This window comes from Haemorhous mexicanus, chromosome 2, assembly GCF_027477595.1.
Source record: "Haemorhous mexicanus isolate bHaeMex1 chromosome 2, bHaeMex1.pri, whole genome shotgun sequence".
NCBI classification, from domain to species: Eukaryota; Metazoa; Chordata; class Aves; order Passeriformes; family Fringillidae; genus Haemorhous; species Haemorhous mexicanus.
Genome location: NC_082342.1, coordinates 57,326,509 through 57,349,552, shown reverse-complemented (window position 1 = coordinate 57,349,552; position 23,044 = coordinate 57,326,509). Strand labels below are relative to the sequence as shown.

The following is a 23,044-nucleotide window of genomic DNA, read 5'->3' as shown; positions in this document are numbered from 1 at the left end:
CACATGGAACAGTTTATGGAAGTGTCTCCATGTTTGGAGGTGGTGTTTCATAGGTAGTGGTCTGGGAAAGACTCTCACTATGCCACCACATGTAATGGAAAGCACTGAGAAACAGTGCAAGGTCCCCCTCGGAAGAGAGAAGTATTTCCTCATTTTTTCCAGCTGATACTTCTTAACTGTTTAACAGTGCAGGAGGAAAAATGAAGTCAAACAAAAGCACCTCCCAAGAACAAAGGACCCAAAAAAGCATGACCTGTTTGGGAGGAAATCCTGCCCTTCCACCTTCATGCAGCTGCAGGTGGCAAGTTTCCAGCATCTTCTAAATATGACTCTTTGACCTGAAGCTGAGTGACATGCTTTCTGTCCATACTCTTACTGGACACCAGAGAAGGTTTCTGAGCTATAATAAAAAAATACGACAACTAGGTGGCAAAATTAGCTGTTTCATTAGCATTTGAGGCCTCTGACACTGCAGTGTGGTTGTGTTGGTGAACATTGTAGTGTCAGAAAATGTGTGCTGTCTATAGACTAAGTGCTTATAACTGTCCAGCACTAGCTCTGAGGCAAATCCAAGCTCCATGTGCAGCATCAGCGTCTGAACTTTTTGTATCTCATAGTTGCTAGGTAAGACAAACAGGATTGCCTTACACTGGACTCTTGTACCGAAAGAAATTCTGGTAGGTCTGGAGTTACCACTGTTTTCTTTCCTCCTTGGGCTCTTCATCCAAGTGCCATAAACCTGGCAGCGTGGTTGGAAACCACAGCAAAATGGGTGCAGGCGGTGTAGCTGTGGCAGTCAAACCTGCCTGTTTTGCCAGGCATGATCTAACTTAGCCTTGGATAGATGCCACTTGGTGCCACTTGCCATGGTTAGCCTCTGCTGCTGCTGTCCGGCTGTCAATGCTGGATGAGCTGTGAGCAAGTGTGCTGGAGAACTTCCTGGCCTCTGCACACTTTCCTAGGAGTGTTAATGACTTCTTCTTTGAGTGGTGCTTGCCACTGAGGCTCCAGGAGGAGGGTGATGTGAACATCGGGACCTGCTGTAGAGTTCCTGTTCAAAGACCCAGAGAGACATGTTGAATGTCTTCTGTAAAAACATATGGAAATCCTGGGGGATGGGATCTTCACTTCTCTGCTGTAAAACTTTTGTTTTGATGTTGTCACCACAAGGAGATTGTGCTGGCTCAGAAACATGCTGTATGCTGTCATTAACAGGATGTGCTACCACAAGTGATGGTAGAACAAGCTGGCAACTTGTGCAGGCCATCCCCTTGGAAGAGGTATAGAAAGCAGTGGACTCCTGGGATGTCATCAGAATGAAAACTTAGTGTGCAGTCCTTAGACTGTTAATTTTAATGGAAATCCTAGACCTATGTGTGATAGAAGCAGTGCTGCTCCTGTGGCCTCCCAGTTCCTTATGACTGTGTCTTCTTCCAGAGGCCAACTCCTTCCTGCCTTTGTTACAAGTTGTTACAGCTCCCTGAGATGCCATGGCATGCCTTATTGCACTGCTGTCAGCATATGCCCCTTGATAGCAAATACACTTGTTTTTGTAAAGTGTATTGACTCTCACATCCATTCCTCACTCTCCCATCTGGTGGCTCTCATGGCAGTCTGGTGGGATGAGAGCTGCCTGTGCCCATGGATGAAAGTATGAGGGCAGGAGAGACCGTGAGCACTTGTAGATGCTTTTACAAATTTGGAGTCTTGCAGCGCCCTGGATAACGGCAAATCCACAGCTAGGTCCTGCTTGGAGAGGTTTGCAGTTGGGTTAAAGAGCAGCTCTGCTTCCCTCTGCTTTTGGTGCTCCAAGGTCTGGGGTGGAAAAAAGACGGCCAAGTGTCACTGTATGGTCTCACTTCAAAGTAAAATGTTATCAGGTTTAACAAAGCAACTGAGTTTTCAGGTGTTTAGTGAAACACCAAACCAATTTACTCAAAAAAAAAAAAAAAAATTAAATGCCTCAACTTCAGTTGGGATAGGGATATAATTTTTCTCAGCAATTAGTCAAGTTTAACTTAAGTTGCATGTTTTGCTATTTATATCTCAGGTTTAAATGCAGTATTGGATATTGGTAGCACTGTTGGAAATGTCAGAAGTACACCTGAATTGTATAAATATATAGATTCAAGGGAATAATTATCTTGGCTTCATGAGTTTTATTAGCCGGGATGTGCACTTCACATTGCACGTAGCTGATACTGCTTTTTCATGTTTTGAGTCTTAAATCAGAAAGTAGCAATAAGCATATCCACAGTTCCTGGTCTGAATGCTGAAGTAAGTTAACTTTATCTCAGAGGCAAAAACTCAATCCCAGGAAGCTCTCCACAGGTGGCAGCAACCCTGCTGCCATCCTGACCCAGATTTTGATAAAATTCCAGTGCGGTTACGCTCAGCGCAATGTGGTGTGAACTGCTGCTGTGCGAAGACCCGCTTCCAAATGCAGACGCTTGCTTTTGGAGTCATTCAGGCCAGGTTTTGGGAGGCTTTGCTTCAAAGTCCAGGTGAAGCCCATGGCTGAAGGCATCTCCCCAGCATGCTGGGGCTGGTGGTGCCGCCACACACCCCAGCCACTAACAGCTGCGCCATTCCTCCAGCTGCCAAGATCCACTGCTGAAACTATACTTTTTTATCAGGTCATGTTTGCATCTGGCAAGGATTTGTAGACACAACATCATTAACAGCAGTGCATATTTTCACAAGATTTACCTCTTCAACACTTTTTCCAAGTTAGTAAATCATAGCTTCTTTAATGTCCTGCTGGCTGCGTGAAAAACAGGAATTTATGTAACAAGCTCTGAGCCGCAAACCTTTTCCTGTTAGGAAAATTTTTTTTTTCATTGCTGGCAGAGTTAGGAGACAGCTCTGTTACTCAAAGAGCGACCTCAAATGTCCTCAGTACAATAATACCAGATTATAACATTTTTGATGACTAAGGAATAGCAGCGATTTCTTAAATATTTAACACTTGTGTAGCAGAGGAGAGGGAGCTGAGCCTCATCACGGTGTTTTCCCTGCCCAATGTTTTGTGTGTTTGGTATGACTATTTTGATAGTAAACAGTAATCCTGAGCCAACCGGGTATGTTTACAAAATACAGTAAAAAAATGAACTGGCGCAGGAGGTTTTTTAATCAACAGAGCAACTTTCTTGCGACATTTGTAGAGCTGGACTTGTGTCAGCCACAGATTGGTCTGTGGCCCTTGAGTGAAAACAAGGGGCTGCGCCAGGCCAGTCTCACAAGGCTTCCCGGCCAGCCCCTGGGGTGCGGGCAAGCCCAAAGATGGACTTCCAGGCTTTCCCTCCCTATGTGCTAGCTGCACCTGGTGCAAATAAAATTCCAAGGCCTTCCCTAGCACCCTGTTGCTAGATCAGAGATAGTATTTTGGTTGTGAGGTTACTTGAAGTGAAGAAATACGGTCTTACTTTACAGTTTCTAGGAGGGCTTCCTTTTGAAATTGAGCAAGGAAACACTCAAATCAGAGTCGTCCTAGAATGCTTTGGGTTGAGAGAGACCTTAAAGACCATCTAGTTCCAATCCCTCCTGCCATGGGCTGGGTTACCTTCCACTAGACCAGGTGGCTCCAAGCCCTATCCAGCCTGGCCTTGAATACTGCCAGGGGTGGGGAATTTTTGATGGTGTCTCTTTAACTGGGATAACTTGTAAAGATGGTTCTTTGGAGGAGAGGTTGGAGAGGCTTCTGAGTTTAAGCACATGGTTTGACTCAGCGCTGTGCTGGTTGAACAGCCAGTGCCTTGAGGCCATGCTCTGCCATCTTCTGGTGTTAGGGAGCGTCTTGTGCCCCTGTTTGGGGTGAAGCTCTGCTTCTGGGGGCATAGTCTCAGGTCGGTAGCACCTGTAAGGTGTTGCAGGACTGTAACACCTCCTTGCTGACCTCATCTGCTGAAAGTCTCCTCTGTGATCCCAGAGTAACCACTTCTGTTGAGCTCAGCAGAAGGCCAGTCCTGCTTTGTCTGTTTGGCTTTCCATGGTCCAAAATATATCATGGCTTTTGCAGGGAGTTTGAGCCTGTTGTCTCTGGTTTAAGCTGTGAGATGACTGTTAGTGCCTGGAATGCCTACTTAAGATCTTTAGACAAGTTGCTGAAAATTACTCTGAATGGAAGGCAGATAGTGAATTACTGATTTCTCTGCCATTGAGGTCTATTCTGGTTTTAAACATTTATTTCATGTGTTGTTTTGTGGTTCCCTTCTTGTTCTGCATGGATTGCAGTCCTAGCATAGACCATGGTACTGTCTCACCCTTCTATTAACATCTACGGCTGCCAGTTTCAGCCCTCTTTGAACTAGTGGCCTTTTGTTAGCAATTGTGTCAAGATGCAGGAAAACTTTTCTGTTGATACAATGTTTTTTACATGTGCTCAGCAGAAAATTATAGGAGCAAAATAGGGTTTTTTTACAGCTTGGTAGTGCAAAAATTAGTCTCTTGTTAATGGGTCAGCCTGTGGCCTTCCATTTTGGATTTTTTTTTTTTTTAATTGTCTGTATTTAAGAACAAAACATGAAGCATTACTCATAGCTAAGGAGGTCAAAAAAAGCTCCAGTACCTCTTGCCATTCTTGGCAGAAGATATCTGGTGCCCTCAGGTATTTGAAGAGTCAATTTTGCATGTTAAAATGTTGATTTTGAAAGAGAATGATGGTTTTAAGACTGAGGGTTTCATTACGAGCTTGTCTATGTTCTTTACATGCCTTTATCTTCTGTGATTTCTTAGGCAATTTATGATGTTTACTTATAAAAATTAGAACTTAATCCTCCTCAACTAGTTTTCTGTATGTATTTTCTCATATAACACAAGCGATACAAACCTCAGTAATGCTCAGTGGCAATAGTGACAGTTTGTGTGGTGCGTGTCTGTAGGGTTTTGGGATGTGCAGGATGAGAATCCTCTGTTATAAGGACCATAGAACAGGATCTAACATTCCTGAACTTGGCATAAAATAATAATTAAAAAAATCCATAAATACAGTCAGGTTCAATCATTAGATGACTCACTTCAGTCATCTTCTTGATCTTCTGGCTTATTTTTTTCTCTCCTTTATGTGGAATTTTTATTTCAGAACAGTTCCTGCAGTTTTATTGAACTTTTTATAATGTCAGATGCGGTGGAGGCAGATGACAGACAAATTGACATGGCGACTCTTTGCAAGCTTGTTTCAGCCAGTTCAGAGCGATGAGCAGATAAAAGAGGTTTTCAGACTGGCATGTTTTCTTATTTAATGATTACCCCTGTGTTTTCTAACAAAATGAGAGTATGCTTACAAAAGCAGGTGTTAGTATGCCATAAAAGATGCATGTCTTCTCCATTTCTTACATGCTATTCTGTTTTTCAGAATTCAATCCGTCACAACCTGTCTCTGCACAGCAAGTTCATCAGAGTGCAGAATGAAGGAACAGGGAAGAGTTCCTGGTGGATGCTCAATCCTGAAGGAGGGAAGAGTGGCAAATCTCCTAGGAGGCGAGCAGCGTCCATGGATAACAACAGCAAGTTTGCCAAAAGCAGAGGCAGAGCTGCCAAGAAAAAAGCAGCCCTTCAGTCTGGTCAAGAGGGGAATGGTGACAGCCCCGGATCACAGTTCTCAAAGTGGCCTGCAAGTCCCAGCTCTCACAGTAACGATGACTTTGATAACTGGAGTACATTTCGACCTAGAACGAGCTCGAATGCTAGCACAATTAGTGGAAGACTTTCTCCTATATTGCCAGAGCAAGATGACCTTGGAGATGGGGATGTGCACTCCATGGTATACCCATCATCAACCACCAAAATGACTTCTACTCTACCAAGCCTTTCAGAGATGAGTAATTCTGAGAACATGGAAAATCTTTTGGATAATCTCAATCTCTTATCACCTAATACATCAATGACTGTGTCAACCCAGTCTTCATCTGCCACCCTGATGCAGCAAACACCAGGTTACTCATTCGCATCCTCGACCACAAGTATAGGTTCACCAAATCCTGACTACAGGAAATTCACTTACGCTCAAGCTAGCATGAGCTCCTTGTCCCAGATTCCTATGCAGACTCTCCAAGACAGTAAGTCAAGCTACGGACCGATGAGCCAATACAACTGTCCCGCGGGACTTCTGAAGGAGTTACTGACTTCCGACTCTCCGCCGCACAATGATATCCTGGCATCGGTGGACACTGGTGTTTCCCAGGCTGGCGGCAGGGCGCTGGGCCAAAGCGTGCTGATGGTCGCCAACTCGGTGGTGCCCAACTACGGCAGCCAGCCCCCCCACAACAAAATGATGAACCCCAACGCCCGCCCTCACCAGGGACATAACCAGCCAGCAGTCAATGGCCGTGCCTTGTCACACACAGTGAACACCATGTCGCACACGTCAGGGCTAAGCCGCCTGTCGACAGTGAAGACTTCGCTACAAGTGCCTATGAGTCACCCGATGCAGATGAATGCCATGAATCCGTATGCCCCTGTTAACAGTTGCAATGGCTACGGGAGGGTGGGAATTGTTTCCCTCCACCAGGAGAAGCTTCCCAGTGACTTAGATGACATGTTAATTGAACGGTTGGACTGTGACATGGAGTCGATTATCCGTAATGACCTTATGGATGGAGAAACGTTAGATTTTAACTTTGACAGTGTATTGCCTAACCAAAGTTTTCAGCACAGCGTAAAGACAACCACACACAGTTGGGTGTCAGGCTAGGATGTAGTAGGAGGTAAGCTGTGCTTTTTATAATAAATCTGCAAAACAGCTAAAGGGAAAAGAAAGAAATGTCAAGATGCTTAAAATCTGGGAGTTCTTCTGTGTTGTCATGTGAACTCCCTCGGTAACAGTCAGTCACTTTCCAGTCCTTTGTTAGTTTGAGAGTCAGGCTTGCACTGGTGCATTAGGACTGTCGAGTACCGACTTCTCTTGCTTCATGTGGAGCGCTAACGTTTTGTCATCGATGTTCTAAACAAAAAACTTGCTGGTTACTAGCCAGTAATGAATAATTATTTTCCCCCCATTTAAATATCTTAAAGCTAGTTTGAGCATATTTTAATAGGTTTATTCATCTGTTGTGAATGTTAATTTGTTCTTTTTGTTGTTTTTTCTTTCTTCCTAGGCTATGGTTAAATTCTCCAGACTTGTCTGACAGCAGGAACTGAGAAAAGCAGTACAAAGATGTCCTTCACCTTTCTTTTTAATTTTCTTGACAGAGCTGTGCGCATGCACTAACTTTTTTTTGGTTGTTTTTGGTTTTTATTTTTCTTTTGCCTTCCTTTCGTCAGAGTTGGCAGCAGAGAGAGTATTTTCCTGTACAGGATGTTTGCCCAAGGTTTGCAGGTTATGTGCTGCTGTAGATAAGAACTGTGCCATTGGAAATTTCATTACTCTGAAGTGCCAAATTCACTACACCATATAATCACAGCAAAGACTCTTACTTACATCATGTCGTGCTTTCGGTTTTGTACAGTATGATCTGTAGAAGAAGAATTGTTTTTTAAGACTATCTGTTTCGGTCTAAGAAAAGTTTATAAACTTTTGTAAGAATACTGTGATGATCTCATGCCCTAAGTAAGTTTAACCTTCGTTGATGTTACCTGTGCTTTGATGAATTGAGATAACTGTGGACTTGCCTTGCAGCAGTATGAACTGCTTTATTTTACTCAAAATTGCCACACATTTCATATGGGAATAGAAAAGCCTGTTAAATATGATCCTACTAAACTCACTGACTATTCAAAGCAACCAGTAGGTTAAATGCCATTTGATAATTTACCTGTATTTGTGTAAATTTATGCAAGAATATATCTGGATTTCATTGTCAGATTAGTCACTTTATTGTTGGGCTTAAGATAATTTTTGGAATACTTTCCAAGTTATTTTTCTTATAATTAAAATCTACTTTTGTTACATAGGCAACTTTAAAAAAAAATAAATCTGAGATCTGGCAGCATTCATAACCTCTTCATTTTGTACAGTATTTTAACTGGATTAAGTACATGTTTTTATAAATTTCCCTAGCACTTGGGAGTGCTAATAACAGAAAAGCTTAATAAGGATCTTGAATACAAAACATTTCTGTCCCTTTTTTTGTTGTGTGATGTATGAATATAGACAACTTTATGTTTAGAAATATTTAATCAGTTTTATATATGCATTTTTAGAAATGTCATCTGCTTCTATTACCATTTTAACTACCACGAAGTGTTAAGTATTCATTGTTAAGATGCTTGTACAATGCTTCACATTTATATTTATTTCATGGAGGTCTCATAATGTTTGTGCACTCAAGAGCACGACCTTTTGCGGAAAATTTGTAATTGTAGTAAAATTATTGACAAAATTGTCATTTGTCTTAATTAGCACTAGTTGTGGGGTTCATCAGTGTTTCTGTTGTAAAGCAGTAGATTTGAAGAGGAAAAAAATGCTACTTTTGAGTGGGAGGCTAAAACTTTGACCTTATTGCAGGACAAAACATTACTTTTTTTTCAAAAAGAAAGATAAAGTAAGTGGCAAAGTTAATACAAATGCATGAGGTTTAGGATAGGGGAGAGCATTAATAACAGAGATCTTTTATCTGTGGAAAAACCTGGTCTTGCTGGAGTAAGCATACTCACTGACAGCTACCTGAGCATTTTCAGGACTAGGTCTTAGAATAAATGATTTCTGATTTTTTGTAATTGCATGATGCAGTTTTCATGGATGTGTGAATAAGAGGCCTCACCTGTCTTTTCACTCACTGGTTGCTACACAACATTTGTGTTACAGAAATCCTTGGAGCTTTTTGTTATGCACTGACAGAATTAACAGTTGTTTTTTTTTTTTTTTTTTTTTTTTTTTTGCCAGGGCTGGCTCTTATAAAGAAGGGGAGAAACAAATATTTTTACACTGATTTTTCTTTTGTGTAAACAGCTCACAACCAGAGAATGTCCTATTTGAAACTCATCTTCCCTGTAGTGATGGTGTATGGTGGAGAAGGAAACAGGACGTGCCAAGTAAATGAAGTTTAGAAACAAGCCATATGTTTAATGATCCTGTTATGACTTTCCTAAGGCTCTGCAATGTGCTTATTGATGTGCTAGCATTTAGCTCCCTGTTGGGCTTAAATCACTACTAATTATGGCTGGTCCTACTTTTTTAGATATGCTGTACAGTTGTCAGGCAGTTCCAGAGGCTGGTGTGATACAGGGTCTTCCCCAGGGTGGATTCGGTCTTTGAACTTGTTTTGAGCAAAATCGAATGTTCTTAGTGCCAAAGCCTCAGTGAAGGCCCCTGCTTTTACAGGCAAATATCTCCAGTAGCATCTTTGCCATCAAATGCCTGGTCTCTGAAACATGGTAGTAAATCCTGGCAGTGGAGCCAAGTGGAGGGCGCATACAGGGGTTTCTGAAGACCATTCTGTCTGCTGCATGTGCAAAAAGTTTTGCTCCCAAATAGGCACTGATACACCTAGGCCAAAGTTGTCATAAAATCCACCTCTGCATGTAAAGAATGCAGTAATCAATGCTATGCTCCATGGGGATGCAGCTGAACATGCTACATTTAACAATATACCTCCTTTTTATTATTCACTGCTACTGTATAACTTCCTGTAAACAGCTATTTTATTTCTTTCCTTTTATACCTATGAATAACATAAATGTAGCCTTACCTTAATTACAACAGTCTGTAGAAAGCCCTTTTAATTATTGTGAAGAAACGGTTGTAGGTAATCAGAGATTTGGACTGCATGGTCTATTTGGCATTTTTTGGTTTTTTTTTTTTTTTTTAATTTTGAGGGGGTTTTTTGTTCATTTGTTTGGGGTTTTTTGGTTCTGTTTTTGGGTGGGTTTTTTTTTGTGGTGCCATTCTAATGTTTTGCAATTGTAATTCTGGAATACTGTGAAGTTGAGCATGTTGTCTGCCTTGAAAACAAACATTATGCGACCTCTAGTTATAAATCCTTTTTCAGTAAAAGTACCAAGTTTCTGGAGTAACTTAGTTTGTCAGAATTGTTGTAAATGATTGGTTTGTGAATTGTGCAGATGATCTTACCTATGCAGCCTTGTTTTTGACTTTTCTCTGGTTTGTACTGTTATTAAAAGTTTATTGTATTATAGAGCTGTTGAGATATTTTAAATATAAAGATGTATTGTTTCCATAATATAGCTATATGATATATGTTTAGGTAGTAGATGCATTAATTGGAAAGCTCTGCTTTGATAAACTGACAGTTTGCCTACACTTATAAGCAAAAATCATATTGCTTATTATTGGCTTAGGTCAACAGAGCATCCCTGAGAATTGAAATTGGACCAATTATAAAACAGTATAAAATTTGCACTTGTTAAACCACTGGATGTATGTTAGTACTTTTTTATTTTTTTACTGATTTGAAATTCCTATTTTCATTATGAAATTGCTAGGATTCTTAATTTATGACTGATTTTAAATAAGGTATTCTCATTATTATTATTATTATTATTATTTTGGTAATCGTAATATAAGATGCAGCATGGTTTATGCAAGCAAAAAGCAAATTATTCAACATGAAAACTGGCCTCTTTTTTGAAGGTGTTCCACAAACCAGCAATATCTGAGAGATTGGCATGTACATACTGCTAGTTCTATTTGCGAGTGGTGTGACAGCTCTTCAACGCTTCACTGCTCTGACTTAGTCACATTGCAAAATTAAAATTCATACGTGGATATTTTCAGAAAAAGTGCCTGATGTACTTCTACAGACACATGAGAACAATCCCTGACAGTTTGTTGTATAAAGCCATAAATGTATATAAATTATGTTAAAAAGATTTTGCGTCCTTTCTTGTATACAGAGAATGAGATTTGTACCAGGATTCTACTTGTGATTAGTAATCCTTCCACTGAGATGTTGTCGTAATCACTTTCCTCACCGTGTAATCTTTTTAATGATGATCCCATTTGGACAATCCTGATGGCATTAGCAATTTTATACAGAAAAATACCTCATGGTACCAAGTCTTGCCTGGTGAGATGATAACATATTAATGAGCAAACACTAACTGCAGAATAGTTAACAAATTTTCCATTACTTGGTATAAAGGAATTTTTCTCTCTTAGCCTTGCTTCTGGATTTGGAACTGTAGCAGGTACAGGAACCTAATAGGGCTGTGTTACCAGTGTTTAATCACAACCTAGTGTGCTAAAAGTAACTTGTTTACAAGTCTTTGAGACTAAACGCAAGAAGAATCCATGCCTGACTCCCGGGGCTCAGGAGGCAGCTTTGTGTAGAGGTGTGTTGTTACTGGAAGGTGCACAGAGAGGTGTCAGACCATGCTGCAAGTGCTTCAACAAGCGTAGTTCAGAGAAAATGGCAAAAAGTCCTGAAATCGTTTCAGAGTGGGTATTTGTAAGTATAAGCTCTTAATAAAATTGCTATGACATGAGATGGTAATTAGTGTATCAGAATGTTATGTAATACATTATTAAAAAATAATAAAAAAGGGGATGTTACCATCCATCAAACCACAGGAAAGAATTAGTCTTTTAGTCCAAATGACATGTTAGAACCTAATGTTATTAAATGTGGAAGAGAGCGGGCCCGAATCCTCTTGGTCCTCTTGCCCTTGGTTTTTGCCTCTGCCCCTCTAGAAGTCTGTACCTTTTCTCAGAGTAAGTTTTTTCCTTGCTGAACATTTGCCAGCCTTCCTGGTGCTGCTCCTTTTGCAGCCATGCTTTAGGCTGTGGTGATGGGAGTGCTGCTGATGCGAGTGAGTAGGGAGAGCAGGAATGTCTAATTTTTTTTTTTTTTCAATTTAATTTTTTTTAAATTTAGATTGTGTTTCAAAACAGAGCTGGAAGAAAGGATGAGAGGCTGCCAAAACAGACAGCCAATAACACCCACGCCACAGTTGTCTTGTGAGGCCCAGATCCCTGCTTGCCTGCAGGTGGGGAGGGAAGGGGTGGCAGAAAGCAGGCTCTAAGTGAAGTGCTGGCAAAAAAAAATTGCTGTCAGTTTGATCTTAAAATGAGCATAGGTAGACCTAAAGAACATGAAAGAACTAATTGCATGTAAAAATAGAAGTATTTAAAGATAGCTAAAAAATAATTTCTGCTTGTACCTTGCAGTTCCATCTTTATTTTAGCTTTGCCCTTTTTTCTTCAGTGTACATTTTGGAAGGGTTTTTGCATGTTAGGGGAAGCCGAGGATATCTTCCCTGACATTTTGAAAAGCCTGACTTCTGGAATGAGAGGGTTGTAAGATCCAAAGATACTCTATTTGGATGTTCATGACGCTGTTTTTGGAAAGGATGCACATCTAATTGGTACATGACTAGTTACTGTTGTCAGGAGAGATAGTCAAAGCTTGTCTCTTGGGAAGGGACTGGCTAGCAATTTATGCCAATCTGGCAACAAGGGATTTGAATCTGCTGATCAAGCAGGAAAACCTCAAAGCATCTTTGTGCTCTGAGTCAGTTCTACATCATTGTAATAAACATGTTTTTGTGTAGAAACGTCAACTACTATGTCACCTCGGTTGATAATCCAGTTAAAACTACAAATGACATTAGGTCTTGCAGCCATTTATTGTGCAGCTGGTGTGCAAAGATGGGATTTGTGAAGATCCTTGGAAGGAATAACTTGCAGTGATCAGTGCCTGTGGTCATGCCCACTGCTGGAATTGCATGCAAATCCCTGTTCATTACCTGATTATGTTTTGCCTGGGGTAATGTTCTGGCATGTGCCAAAATGATAGCTAAAATGAGGAGGCAGGGACAGCGCCCCATCTTACTTTATGTTCTACTTGCTGTTGGACCCTGGGGCATGCAGAAATTTTGCATGTATTTTTTGCAATTAAACTTCTTGTGGGGGTGTTTATCACTGAGATGATGGGAAAAGGGATGCGGGCTTCATGCAGTACAACTGGAAGAGCATTGCAGGAAACTTCTGATGGGTATAATTGGGCTTTGGAGGGGAAGAATCGGACAAAGAGCTCATTCATAACTTGGAACCTCAACATTTTACATCCTTCCTGTCTGCTCATCTTTGGTTGCTCATGCCGTCCTTAAACGAAGGGGCTTTTCCAAGAAAGATGAGTTGAGTGTTGGTCTCTTCTCCTAAGAAAAGAGAGGAAATAGCCTCAAGTTGCCCCAGGGAAGATTTAGTTTGGATATTAGGAAAAATTTCTTCACCATAAGGTTGTCAAGCATTGGAACAGGCTGTCCAGGGAAGTGGTTGAGTCACCATCCCTGGAGGTATTTAAAAAGCCCTGTAGATGAGTCACTTAGGGACATGGTTTAGTGGTGGACTTGGCAGTGCTGAGTTCATGGTTGGGCTAGATGATCTTAAAGCTCTTTTCCAACCTAAACGATTCTATGATTCTATGGTTGTTTCCTTCTCAGTATCCTAGAGTGATGCTACCTGAGCAGGCAACAGCCCATACCTTCTACAAAAACCTTGCTGGGTTTCCAGGGAACTGTGTTTCTGAAATATTCAATCAACTTCAGTAAAGTCAGCAGAGCTCATGGAAAAACCCATTATAAAAGTGTATGTGCATTGGAAAGAGGTGGGAGAGATGAGAGATTCTGGGATGAGAAAGCTTGTTAAGTGGTTGCTTTAAAGGCCAAAGAAGACTGGATTTTCTCTAGGGAAAGGGCTAATTTTGCAAAAAATAGAGCTTTCTTTTTGTTGGATTTTGAAGTTGTGTCCAAGAGCAACCACAGACAGCACAAAATCCTAGCCTGAATTGTTGCTTCAGTTTTTTTGACCAGGTGAAAACAAGTGGTGAGCTGTGAAACCCTGTGAGTACTGGAGTTTCATTTCAGGAGTCCAAATAAGTTACCACTTCCTGCTCCTCCCTTTCTTCCTCCTTCCCCCCTGCCCCCCCCCCCCAATTTCTAGCAGTTGAGAGAAGTGTTTCTGTTTGTTTGGGGTTTTTTAATTCACCCCACTCAGAGAAGTTGGACTAGACAAGACTCTGTGTCCTTCTTTCCATTCTCCACAGTGGTAGCTGAGCTCTGCAAAGGAAGTTCTTTTCCTCCTCCTTTCTCAGCCCTTAAAACAGATCTCTATTCAACACCAAATGACCCCCAAAGCCAAATTTCATTCCTAGAAGCCTTCATCCATTCTTGGAAGACCCCAGGAGCCCTCTGAAGTGGAAAGTTTTGTCTGCTTGTGGCTCTCCTGCTGGGGGGCTTCTAAATTGAAAATAACCTGGAGATGACAGGGGAGTCCCTAGGAAGGGGCTTGTCTTGGAGCCATGCGTCTGTACCACTGCTGGCCCTGTCTCACCCAGCCTCAGTGTCCTGTAAGCCTCTCACTGACCCTTGTTGGTCTGCAAGGCAAGGCTTTCACCAGAGGGCTTTCTGAGTTCAGGTTTCCACGTCTTGTTCTGCCATGGGCAAACCTGTCTGGTGTAAGCACACCTGTCTGGAAGTTTATTTTCAACATAAAATAAGAAGCATAGTACTCTTTCCTATTGCTCCTTGAGCTGCTGACTGTCTCCATCTCCATGGTCCTGGTGTGGTAGGTGCAGAAAGGTAAGAGCCTGCTGGTTACTGAGAAGAATGCCAGGCAGATAGGGATAGTAGTGACTAATTATATTGAATATGCTGGACTCCAACTGCTGGGGTCCTGTTGCTTAAATTGGTCCAGGTGTATTAAGTTGAAAAAATGATGATGCTGGTCACTGCAAGAGTTTTCAGCATATTTTGTGACTAGCTGATAAACCAGCAGATATGATTGTTGGTAAATGTGGAATAATGCAGAGGGAGAAGGGGGAAGTGAGTCTAGCACATATGGATACATCATGAACTGTGGATGAGGTGTTACCACTATGAGAAGAGTCATTGAAAGGATTTCTTGAAAGCCTCAGCTTAAAATTAACTGTGGATGAAAAACCCCACAGGAGAAGTAATAGTAGAGAAATAGAAATAAAATCATAAAATAATAGAAATAATTATTTCTAAAAATAGAAATAAGGGAAGTGGCAGAGTCCATGGCAGAGTTAAATAGCAGAAAGGATGAGTGAGGGTGCGTGTGGTTGAGTGAGGTGATAGGGGTTTGTAAAACTGAGTCCTGTGGAGAAGGTGAATAGGAAGTGAATAATCAGTATTTCTTATGACACAATTGGAGGCACCCAATGAAATGATCAGGCAGCAGGTTTAAAACAAGAGGAAGTACTTCTTCACACACTATATTATTAAAATTTGGAACTCATTGCCATGGGATGTGGTGGAGGCCAAAATTATAAATGGATTCAAAAAAAGATTATACAAATTAATAGAAGATACATCCATCAGTGGCTACTAAATACAATGGTCCGGATGTGGCCTTTAGCTCAGGAAGTCTCTAAATGGCCAGTGCTGGAAGCTTGGAGCATAAACCAGGGAAGGGATTACTCAGTCTGTGGCCTGTCCTTTATGCTGTTTTCTTCTCTGCATCTGCTGCTGGCCAGTGTTACTGACTGGACACTGTTGTAAGTGATCCTTTTGATCTGACCTTACAAGGGTTGTCTTCAGAGTCTTAATTGTGCTGGGAATAAGTACAGCCAGAAACAAATGCCTGACACCTTTCTGTGAGGAGGTTTCAAACCTCCACAAGTCACTTTCCAAACCTCTGTCAATGGTCATGGGCATTGCTTTGGATGTCTTGCTTGGTACCTCTCACTGGGAGGCGTCAGCTGAGGTCATGCTCTCAACACAATGCGCTATGATGTAACAAATGCGAGATACCTGGTTAGATTTTTAAACTTTTAGGGCAGAAAAAAATGCACAGGTATTTGTCAAGAGGAAGAGAAGGGAGAAACAAAATCTCTTCATCCCAAGCAGGTCTATGGAGGCTGTGCTAGGGGCAGGGATAAGACAGTGTTACAAATCCATCCTCCCGCCCACACCCATGACCAAAGCGCTACTTTTTTTTTTTTTTTTTTACTTTGTTGGCCAGCAAGGAGTTAAAGTCCTTTCAAATGTGGGCATTTGAAAGCCTTTCAGGGATACTCAGCAGTGATGCTGGACAGTGAGGCTAGCAGTACTGGTCTAGAAGTAGTGGTATGTCAGTAGCAGGGGCTTCTCCAGTGCTGACAGCCAAGGTCAGCCAGAAGAGAAATGTGTGTGAAATGCACAGTTTTACTGCTTTTCAAAGGTCTTAATGATGCAGAATGGCCTTCCACTGGAGGATAGAACAGCATTTTCTTGCCAGATCTATAGTTTGAGCTCTTTCCTTTGGATCTTAACAGAATGACAGCAGGCTTGTTAACTCTAGGCAAGTGATTAAGAAGTGCTGACCTAAAGATGAAGGAAAAGGTAAGTCTTACCCTGCCCGAAGCTAAAGCAGCCCATTATAGGACTTCATGTGAAGAGACACTGAGTAGACATTGCAACTGAGTCTTGAATGCCAGCAGCTATAAATACTGTATGAGAGTGAGTTTATACTGTAGCTCACCAGTCAACATGCAGGAAATCGCAGACTTCACTCAATTCCTGAAAATATAATGCTAATGGACTACCATATGCATTGCAAACGCAGCTTTCTTTCCTTAGATCTGTGTCCAAAGCTGCTTCCTCTGTGAAGCTTTGAAATGTGAAGTCTGATCAATGCTGACTGTTCTCAAAACATTCAAAAAGAATTTTTAAGAAAGCTGTCACCTCTGTATGTTCCTCTTCAAGACTGAGTGGTTATTTTCTCTAAATTCCCACTTTTAAAAGAAAAGGGAGATACCTAAACCTCCGTTAATGGAAACTGGTAGGTGTTTAAATTAACTTAATATTTGGTACCTCAACTGACTGAAATCTGGACTTTTTAATGTATTTCAAATTGAAAAACAGAGAACCATGCATTTTATAAAGCACTTTTAGACTTTATTGTCAAGCAGATCCATTCTCTCTTCCCTGTCTTTTGTCTCCCACCTTCTCCTTGGTGATAGGTTTGGCAGTGGTTTAGGGACACCCAAATCATGGGTGCAATGTCAGCATCTGGGCATCCAGAGTTCCTCCCTCTTTGTATTGGCATCAGCTGTTACTTAGCAGCTCTTCTTTTGTGTGCTTTGATTAGCAGTGTTCGCAAGGTGTTGAGCACTTTCCAAACAGGATGAAAATATTCCTATTCCTGAAGAAGCTTGCAACTGACAGTTTGTAGCAAGCAATAGATTTGTGTGACTGGTTCTGAAAGTTTTGTATGACTGGTTCTGAAAATTTCCCTAGTTTGTCTTGAACCCTGTTTTGACTGCCTTAGCCATTAGCAATGTTAAGAGGTGTTTGAGGTCATTATGAGAACTTCAAGAAGCTCTCTACTACCCAGTCCAAAGCTGCACAGATACTCTCAGGCTATTGCAAATGCAAAGTAAAACATGTGAGCCTAATCCCTCTGAATAAAGTTAATTTGGAGGTGATGTGTATTAACTATTTTTTAAAAATTTATTCTTATTTTCTTTTTTTCCTCTAGTGCAATTATCTGCTGGTGTTTACTCAGTCAGTTACTGCAGCTTTGTAGAGAAGTTATGACTTCTTTTACCTTTGGCAGGGTAAAGGGAACCCAGAACCCAGCTGACCATGACAGCTCCTTTATTCACTCTTACTGTGCATCCTCATAATTTGACTGAGGAAGGCCTCATAATTCCATAATTTAAGAGGCAATTGCATACCAACATCACAGTTGCCTTCTGCAACTGTTAGTTAACTGATTGATGATACAAAGCTGTTCCTGGCAGCCAAGGGGATGAAATCCAGCTGGCAGATCTGCTGGCGCAGGGTCTCAGCCAGCCAGCCCTGCACGCTCTGCGTTCCTGGGGCTGCCGTGCTAATTGCTGGAATGTGACTCCTACCCACGGTGCAAGGGGGGAGCATGAGCCCTGGCCAGCCAAGGCTTGCCTATCCCTTTGCCAAAGCCTGGCTGTCCCCAGCTCCAAAGGCTGCTGTGCTTTAGGTAAGTCACTGTTGCTTCACAAGCACCTGTGAGCTGCCCACGGAGAGCCCCGAGCCCTCCCTGCTGATGGCTGCGTGTGGGGCTCACAGTGGCACTGGTTTTATGGGTTTTTTTAAGGGTTTGGTTTACCCAGCTGGAAAATACTCATAAAAGCGAGAATGTGGGGAGGATGATCTCTGATTCTATGTGTTCAGGTTCTTAGAGGCTTCAGTGGTGCAGACATAATAAATTGTACTCAGCAGCTGCAAGAGCAACCTCTAACTTCAGTGACACTGAAAACCATAGTTAAACAGCATCTGTGTTTACTAGGGGTGTTCACTATCTGTTGAAAAGATGATCCAGTTCTCTAGGGGACTGTTATGTTTTTTACAGCAGTAGCATTTAAAAAATTCATAAGTGTGATTTCTTTTAAGGTCAAGATATATCTAACCATATTTGAAAATTATTTGCTTATTTCTCACTCGAGAAAGGATTCCGATATACCAATGTGAACTATTTAATGACTTATTTTACTTTTTTTTCCAAGGCAAGAAAAAGATACGGCTCTGATAAGTGAATTTAAATAAAAAATAAAAATCTACTCCTTCATGCTCTTTTAGCTTATAGAAAACTCTGAAACACATCTATCTATACATTTGAACAAGGCACATCTTAGTTCCTAGGTTTGTGTGGAGAAATAATCAACTTGCTGTTAATATGACACAGTCCTAAAGAAAGCCAATGTTGTGGAGCATAGATATAAACATACTCTTTGAAAGACGATGGAAATCAAGGAGGGATGGGCTTCTGGGTACCTGTTTTTATTACATTCCTATGGTTCTCCAGTCCTGAAAGAGTTTTATACTCCTGCTTATCAGCACTGTATGTGGCAGAATGGGGTCCCATCTGCCTGAGTGTTGGAGAAATTACTTCTCCACAAAGTGATTTCTGCTTTGCAGTCTCTGGTCTTTGTTGTGAAAAGGGAAACAGGCTGGGAAAAGGGGAAACAAATAAATGGATGAAATAGCATGCTGGCAATCATTGTTATGATCCAAGTCTTTCATAGGTTTAGGAAGAAAGAAGCTAAGGCGAAGGAAAACCAAAAGGACATGAGTTGCAGAAAGGAAGGAAGGTAAATGGAAGGAGACTGGGAGAGGAGAGGTGAAGGCCAGGTGGAGAAAGAAATGACTAAGGACAGACCCATTTGCTGGTCAGTGCAGAACAGAGAGACAGGAGAGTTATCAGTCCTTTGAATCAGTGGCTGGGCAAGATGTACCTGGTCTGAGAGTCACTATAGTGCAGAGAGCCAGCCAAAATTGCTGGGAGAGCCTCTTCTCAGTCCCACATCCAGGCAAAGCAGCTTCTCAGCCCGTTTGTGCAATGTGACAGAGTGTGGTCTTTCTGCCAAAGCTGATAAAGTAAGCCAAAGCAATGAACCTGGAGGAGGTATTCATAGCTAAATGAATAACTGTGTCATAGCATGGAGTGTATTTACAGGCTTGTGTAAAATGAATTGTCTGGACTACATATGGAGATAATTTGGCCACCAGGCTGCTGGAAAACAGCTCCTTGAGAAGTCATTAATGGAATTTGTGTAGCTGATCAGGTGTGAACCATAAATTTGAGCTTATTTTCAGTCACTGGGAGATTCTGACGTCAGGTAGAGATGTTGTCAGTGCAATCTTGGAACCAGTGGAATTGAAACGAGGCAGATGGCAATGGGAATGGAGGTTTTTCAGAACCGAAAGCAATCTTCAAAAAACACAATGTTTCCTCCATCCCTAGGGCTACAAGCAGGGACATACCCTGGGTTTAGTTTCCAAGACATCAAATCTGTTCTCAGATTTTCTAAATATATCTTTGCTTACTATATCAGCTTCTATATCTATCACCTATTTACCACAGGGCTGAGGTGAAGCAGATGAATTTGTGATGTGTAGGTAGACCACCTCAGAAAATGATAGGTGCATGTGCACCTCAAAGACCTGTTTTCAAGACTTGTTTCCTTTGGTGAAACTGGAAATGGGATTCATCCAGCCAAGTGCTGAGTTTTGGAATGAGGCTGTTAGTTGTCTGCTCACCAGCAGTCCCCTGTGAAAGCAAACAGCTGGGACACACCTTTCAGCTCCAGCCAAACCCAACATCATCCGTGGCTCCACATGCTGGTGACTACAGAGACTCAGACACTCTGGGTACTTGTCCTGACCTTTTTGCTGACCATGCAGGAGAGCTGCTCAGGAACCAGCTCAGGGAGCTGATTCAGCCAAAACATAACATGCCAGAAAAGAGGTCGTGGAGAGTACGGAGTTAGCAGCTGTGGCTAAGAGATGGAGCTGTGCTAGGCCAGCACAGCCTCCAGAGAAGGGCATGGGAAACCAGGCATTACTATCCAGTCCAAAAGGCAGGTGTAGAGACCTACACCACTGCCTGTGCCTGTGAACCCGTGACAGTGAGCACCGGCCAAGCAAGAAAGCTTTCACTTTTGTGAAAGCCCTGAAGGATCATGCTTTAAATATTATTTCTTCCATGACAGTTCATTTTATTTTTCTCTGCAAAGACAAGTCCATTGTTTGATAAAACTACAAACAGTGCTTCTGGTCTAAAAAAATTGGAATAATTTCATCTTTTTATCCTGTTGCCAACCCATTTCAGTTGAGAGTGACCTGACTGCAACTAAGCAAATGCTGAAGACAAAATCTTAAAACTGGAAAATGGCTGTGGATTTAGTACCTTAAATTTTCCAACAAATGCAGTAAGGCATGTCTGACTTGGGATCTAAACTTATTCCTGGAATGGAAAGTCCCCAGTGCTTCTTTTTTCAATTCTGGTCTGAGAGGTCTGGTCCCATTTATGATGCTAGCCACCACATTCCCATTTATTTGAGAGAGTTCATGACAATTGACATATCCTCTCTAGCCACTTTACCACCCTCTGGTAGCTCTGCTCTGCAGTTTAGGCCCCTACAGAAGCTAACAGAAACCAACATATGCCTCATTTGTATTACAGAAAGATTTCTAGGAGGCCCTTTATTTTTAGACATGGATGGATCTGTGCAAAGTAAGACTGTCTGTACCATAGTCTGATGCTCAAATTTACTCTTAGCACCTCACAATAATTTTGAAGAAAAAAGTCTGTTTGGAGGAGAAGGTTGAGACTTTTTCCTTGTGCCATTACTTTCCTTTGGTTTTGGTCTGTGCAGTGGTGTTAGAATTTTCTGAGCCTGTGCTTGGTGTAACTGCGGATTCCACTGTCAGAGAGTTGAGCTTCTCCTTGTAATGGACAAGTGCTCCACAACCAGGTGTAGCAAGCTGCTGTTTCAGCCCAACTTCCTGTCCAAACTTTGGCTTTCATGGCTTTGTGATAAGGCATGAGCATGCCCATAACACATGATACTTGAAATAGGTCACAGTTGAGATGTTTTGCTGTGCTTTTATTAAACTGGCTGATGTCCCCAGTTTGAACTGTCTGCTTCTAGCAATAAAACTCAGCAGCTGCAAAGACTATCAGGTGCTGAGGGACCTTTAAGCATAAGTTAAGCTTGATGTCTTTAAGTCTGAGATGTTCAACTTTGGAGACTTCATGCTATAAAACTGCATTTGTTGGAAAATTTAAGCTGCTAAATCCAGAAATGTGTTCCAGTTTTAAGGTCCCAGCTTCAGCATTTGTTTAGCTTCCAGCCATCTCACTTTTAATTGAAATGGGCTGGTAAAATTTAGAAAAAAGCAAACAAAAAGCAATCACTCCAGGGCTTCTATACCATGTCCCCAAATGTATTTTACAGGAAATGTTGGGAGGTTAGTTAATGACAGTTTATAAATATTTTGAGTTCTTCAGATGAAATTACATAGGAATGCCCAAGCATTGTTCCTACAGGGGCTGTTTACATAGGCTAGAGCTTCCCTCTCACCTTTGTGCACACCATAAAATGGAGATCTGTATGTACAAATGCCATACATGGGAAAACTGAAGAAGTTTTTTGGCCGTCCCCTGATACTTTTGAGGAACTGGGCTGGTAAACACAACAGGAGCTTAAGCTAATTTTGAGTTTTGGAGGCAAAGCAAACACATGGTTTAAAAAGTGCCTAAGAACTCCTCTTTCAATCCTTTTTTTTTTCTGGTTTTGTTTTGTCACCTGGTACTACAGAAAGTGACCAGACGTCCTCTACTCTAAGCAACTTTTCTTAGTAACACTATCCTCTCTCCATGTGTCAGCTCGATCACTTGTCAGTGGATTGGGTTCTAGCTAGGCAGCTGTTCTTATTTGATTTAACAGTGACCCAACAAATCTGAGTTTTCTGCTGGACTGGAGAACAGATTTCACTTGATAGTCTGAAAATAGCCATGTCACTTTCCATTTCTTACCCATTACTCTATTATCTTTGTTCCTAGGGCTGCCAGGACAGTGAGGGTACCAGAGCCAAACTAGCATGGACAAGTTAAGCTGATTGTCTGGTTCTTGGTCACACATAGGACTGTAATAGCCCTTGGCTGGATTTCAGAAACCAAAGGTGTGCAATTCAGGGACAGCTCCACCCCAGACAGAGATGAGGGAATTATTCTCCCTAATTTACAATAGTAAGAGCAAGCATTCCCTCCCACAAAGTTGCAACACAAGATGGGAACTGGCCCAGGTAACTCCTGCCTTTCCTTCGGCCTCTGCTTCTCACCAAGGTGGAACCTGAAGAGCACAAAAAACAAGCAGCAGGTGTGAATGTTTTTATTAGAGATGCTAGGCCAGCTTTGTAGGTATCTTCTTAAAAAATCTCCATTTTTGCTCAGTGCATGGACAACCCAAGAAGAACTGCTGGCAACACCTTATATCTACTTACTGAGCAAAAGAATTTAAATGGTCTTTTTGGATATATTTCTGCAGTTGCTCCCGTCCCTCTAGGCTGAGGAAGATTGTCACTGCTTCACAGGGGATCAATAAGCAGTATCAACTAACTTGGCTAATTTTTTAACACTATGTCAACAAACTGGTGACTCTTCACCACTCTAAGTGTCTAGATGTAAACTGCTGCTGTGCTCAAGTAAGGGTCTGCTTGGTGAATCATAGAATCACCAAATGAGGGAATGATTTGGGTTGGAAAGGACCTTGAAGATCATCAGGTTCCAACCCCTCTGACATGGGCAGGGATACCTCCCACTAGACCAGGTTTCTCAGATAGATAAACTGCATCCTGCAAGAACCATTTTTTTGTCTGTGGG

The 23,044-nt window shown here is 41.7% G+C and overlaps 1 protein-coding gene across 1 annotated transcript in view; it reads left to right on the top strand.

Moving 5' to 3' along the window:
• FOXO1 (forkhead box O1) overlaps nt 1-11,390 on the top strand; it is a 61,924-nt gene extending 50,534 nt beyond the window's left edge. The window contains exons 2-3 of the mRNA XM_059838938.1: nt 5,354-6,704; nt 7,095-11,390. Of these exons, the coding sequence (XP_059694921.1) occupies nt 5,354-6,691 (1,338 nt within the window). The 3' untranslated portion in view covers nt 6,692-6,704; nt 7,095-11,390. The remainder of the gene's footprint in view (nt 1-5,353; nt 6,705-7,094) is intronic.
• Nucleotides 11,391-23,044: the final 11,654 nt, after the last annotated feature.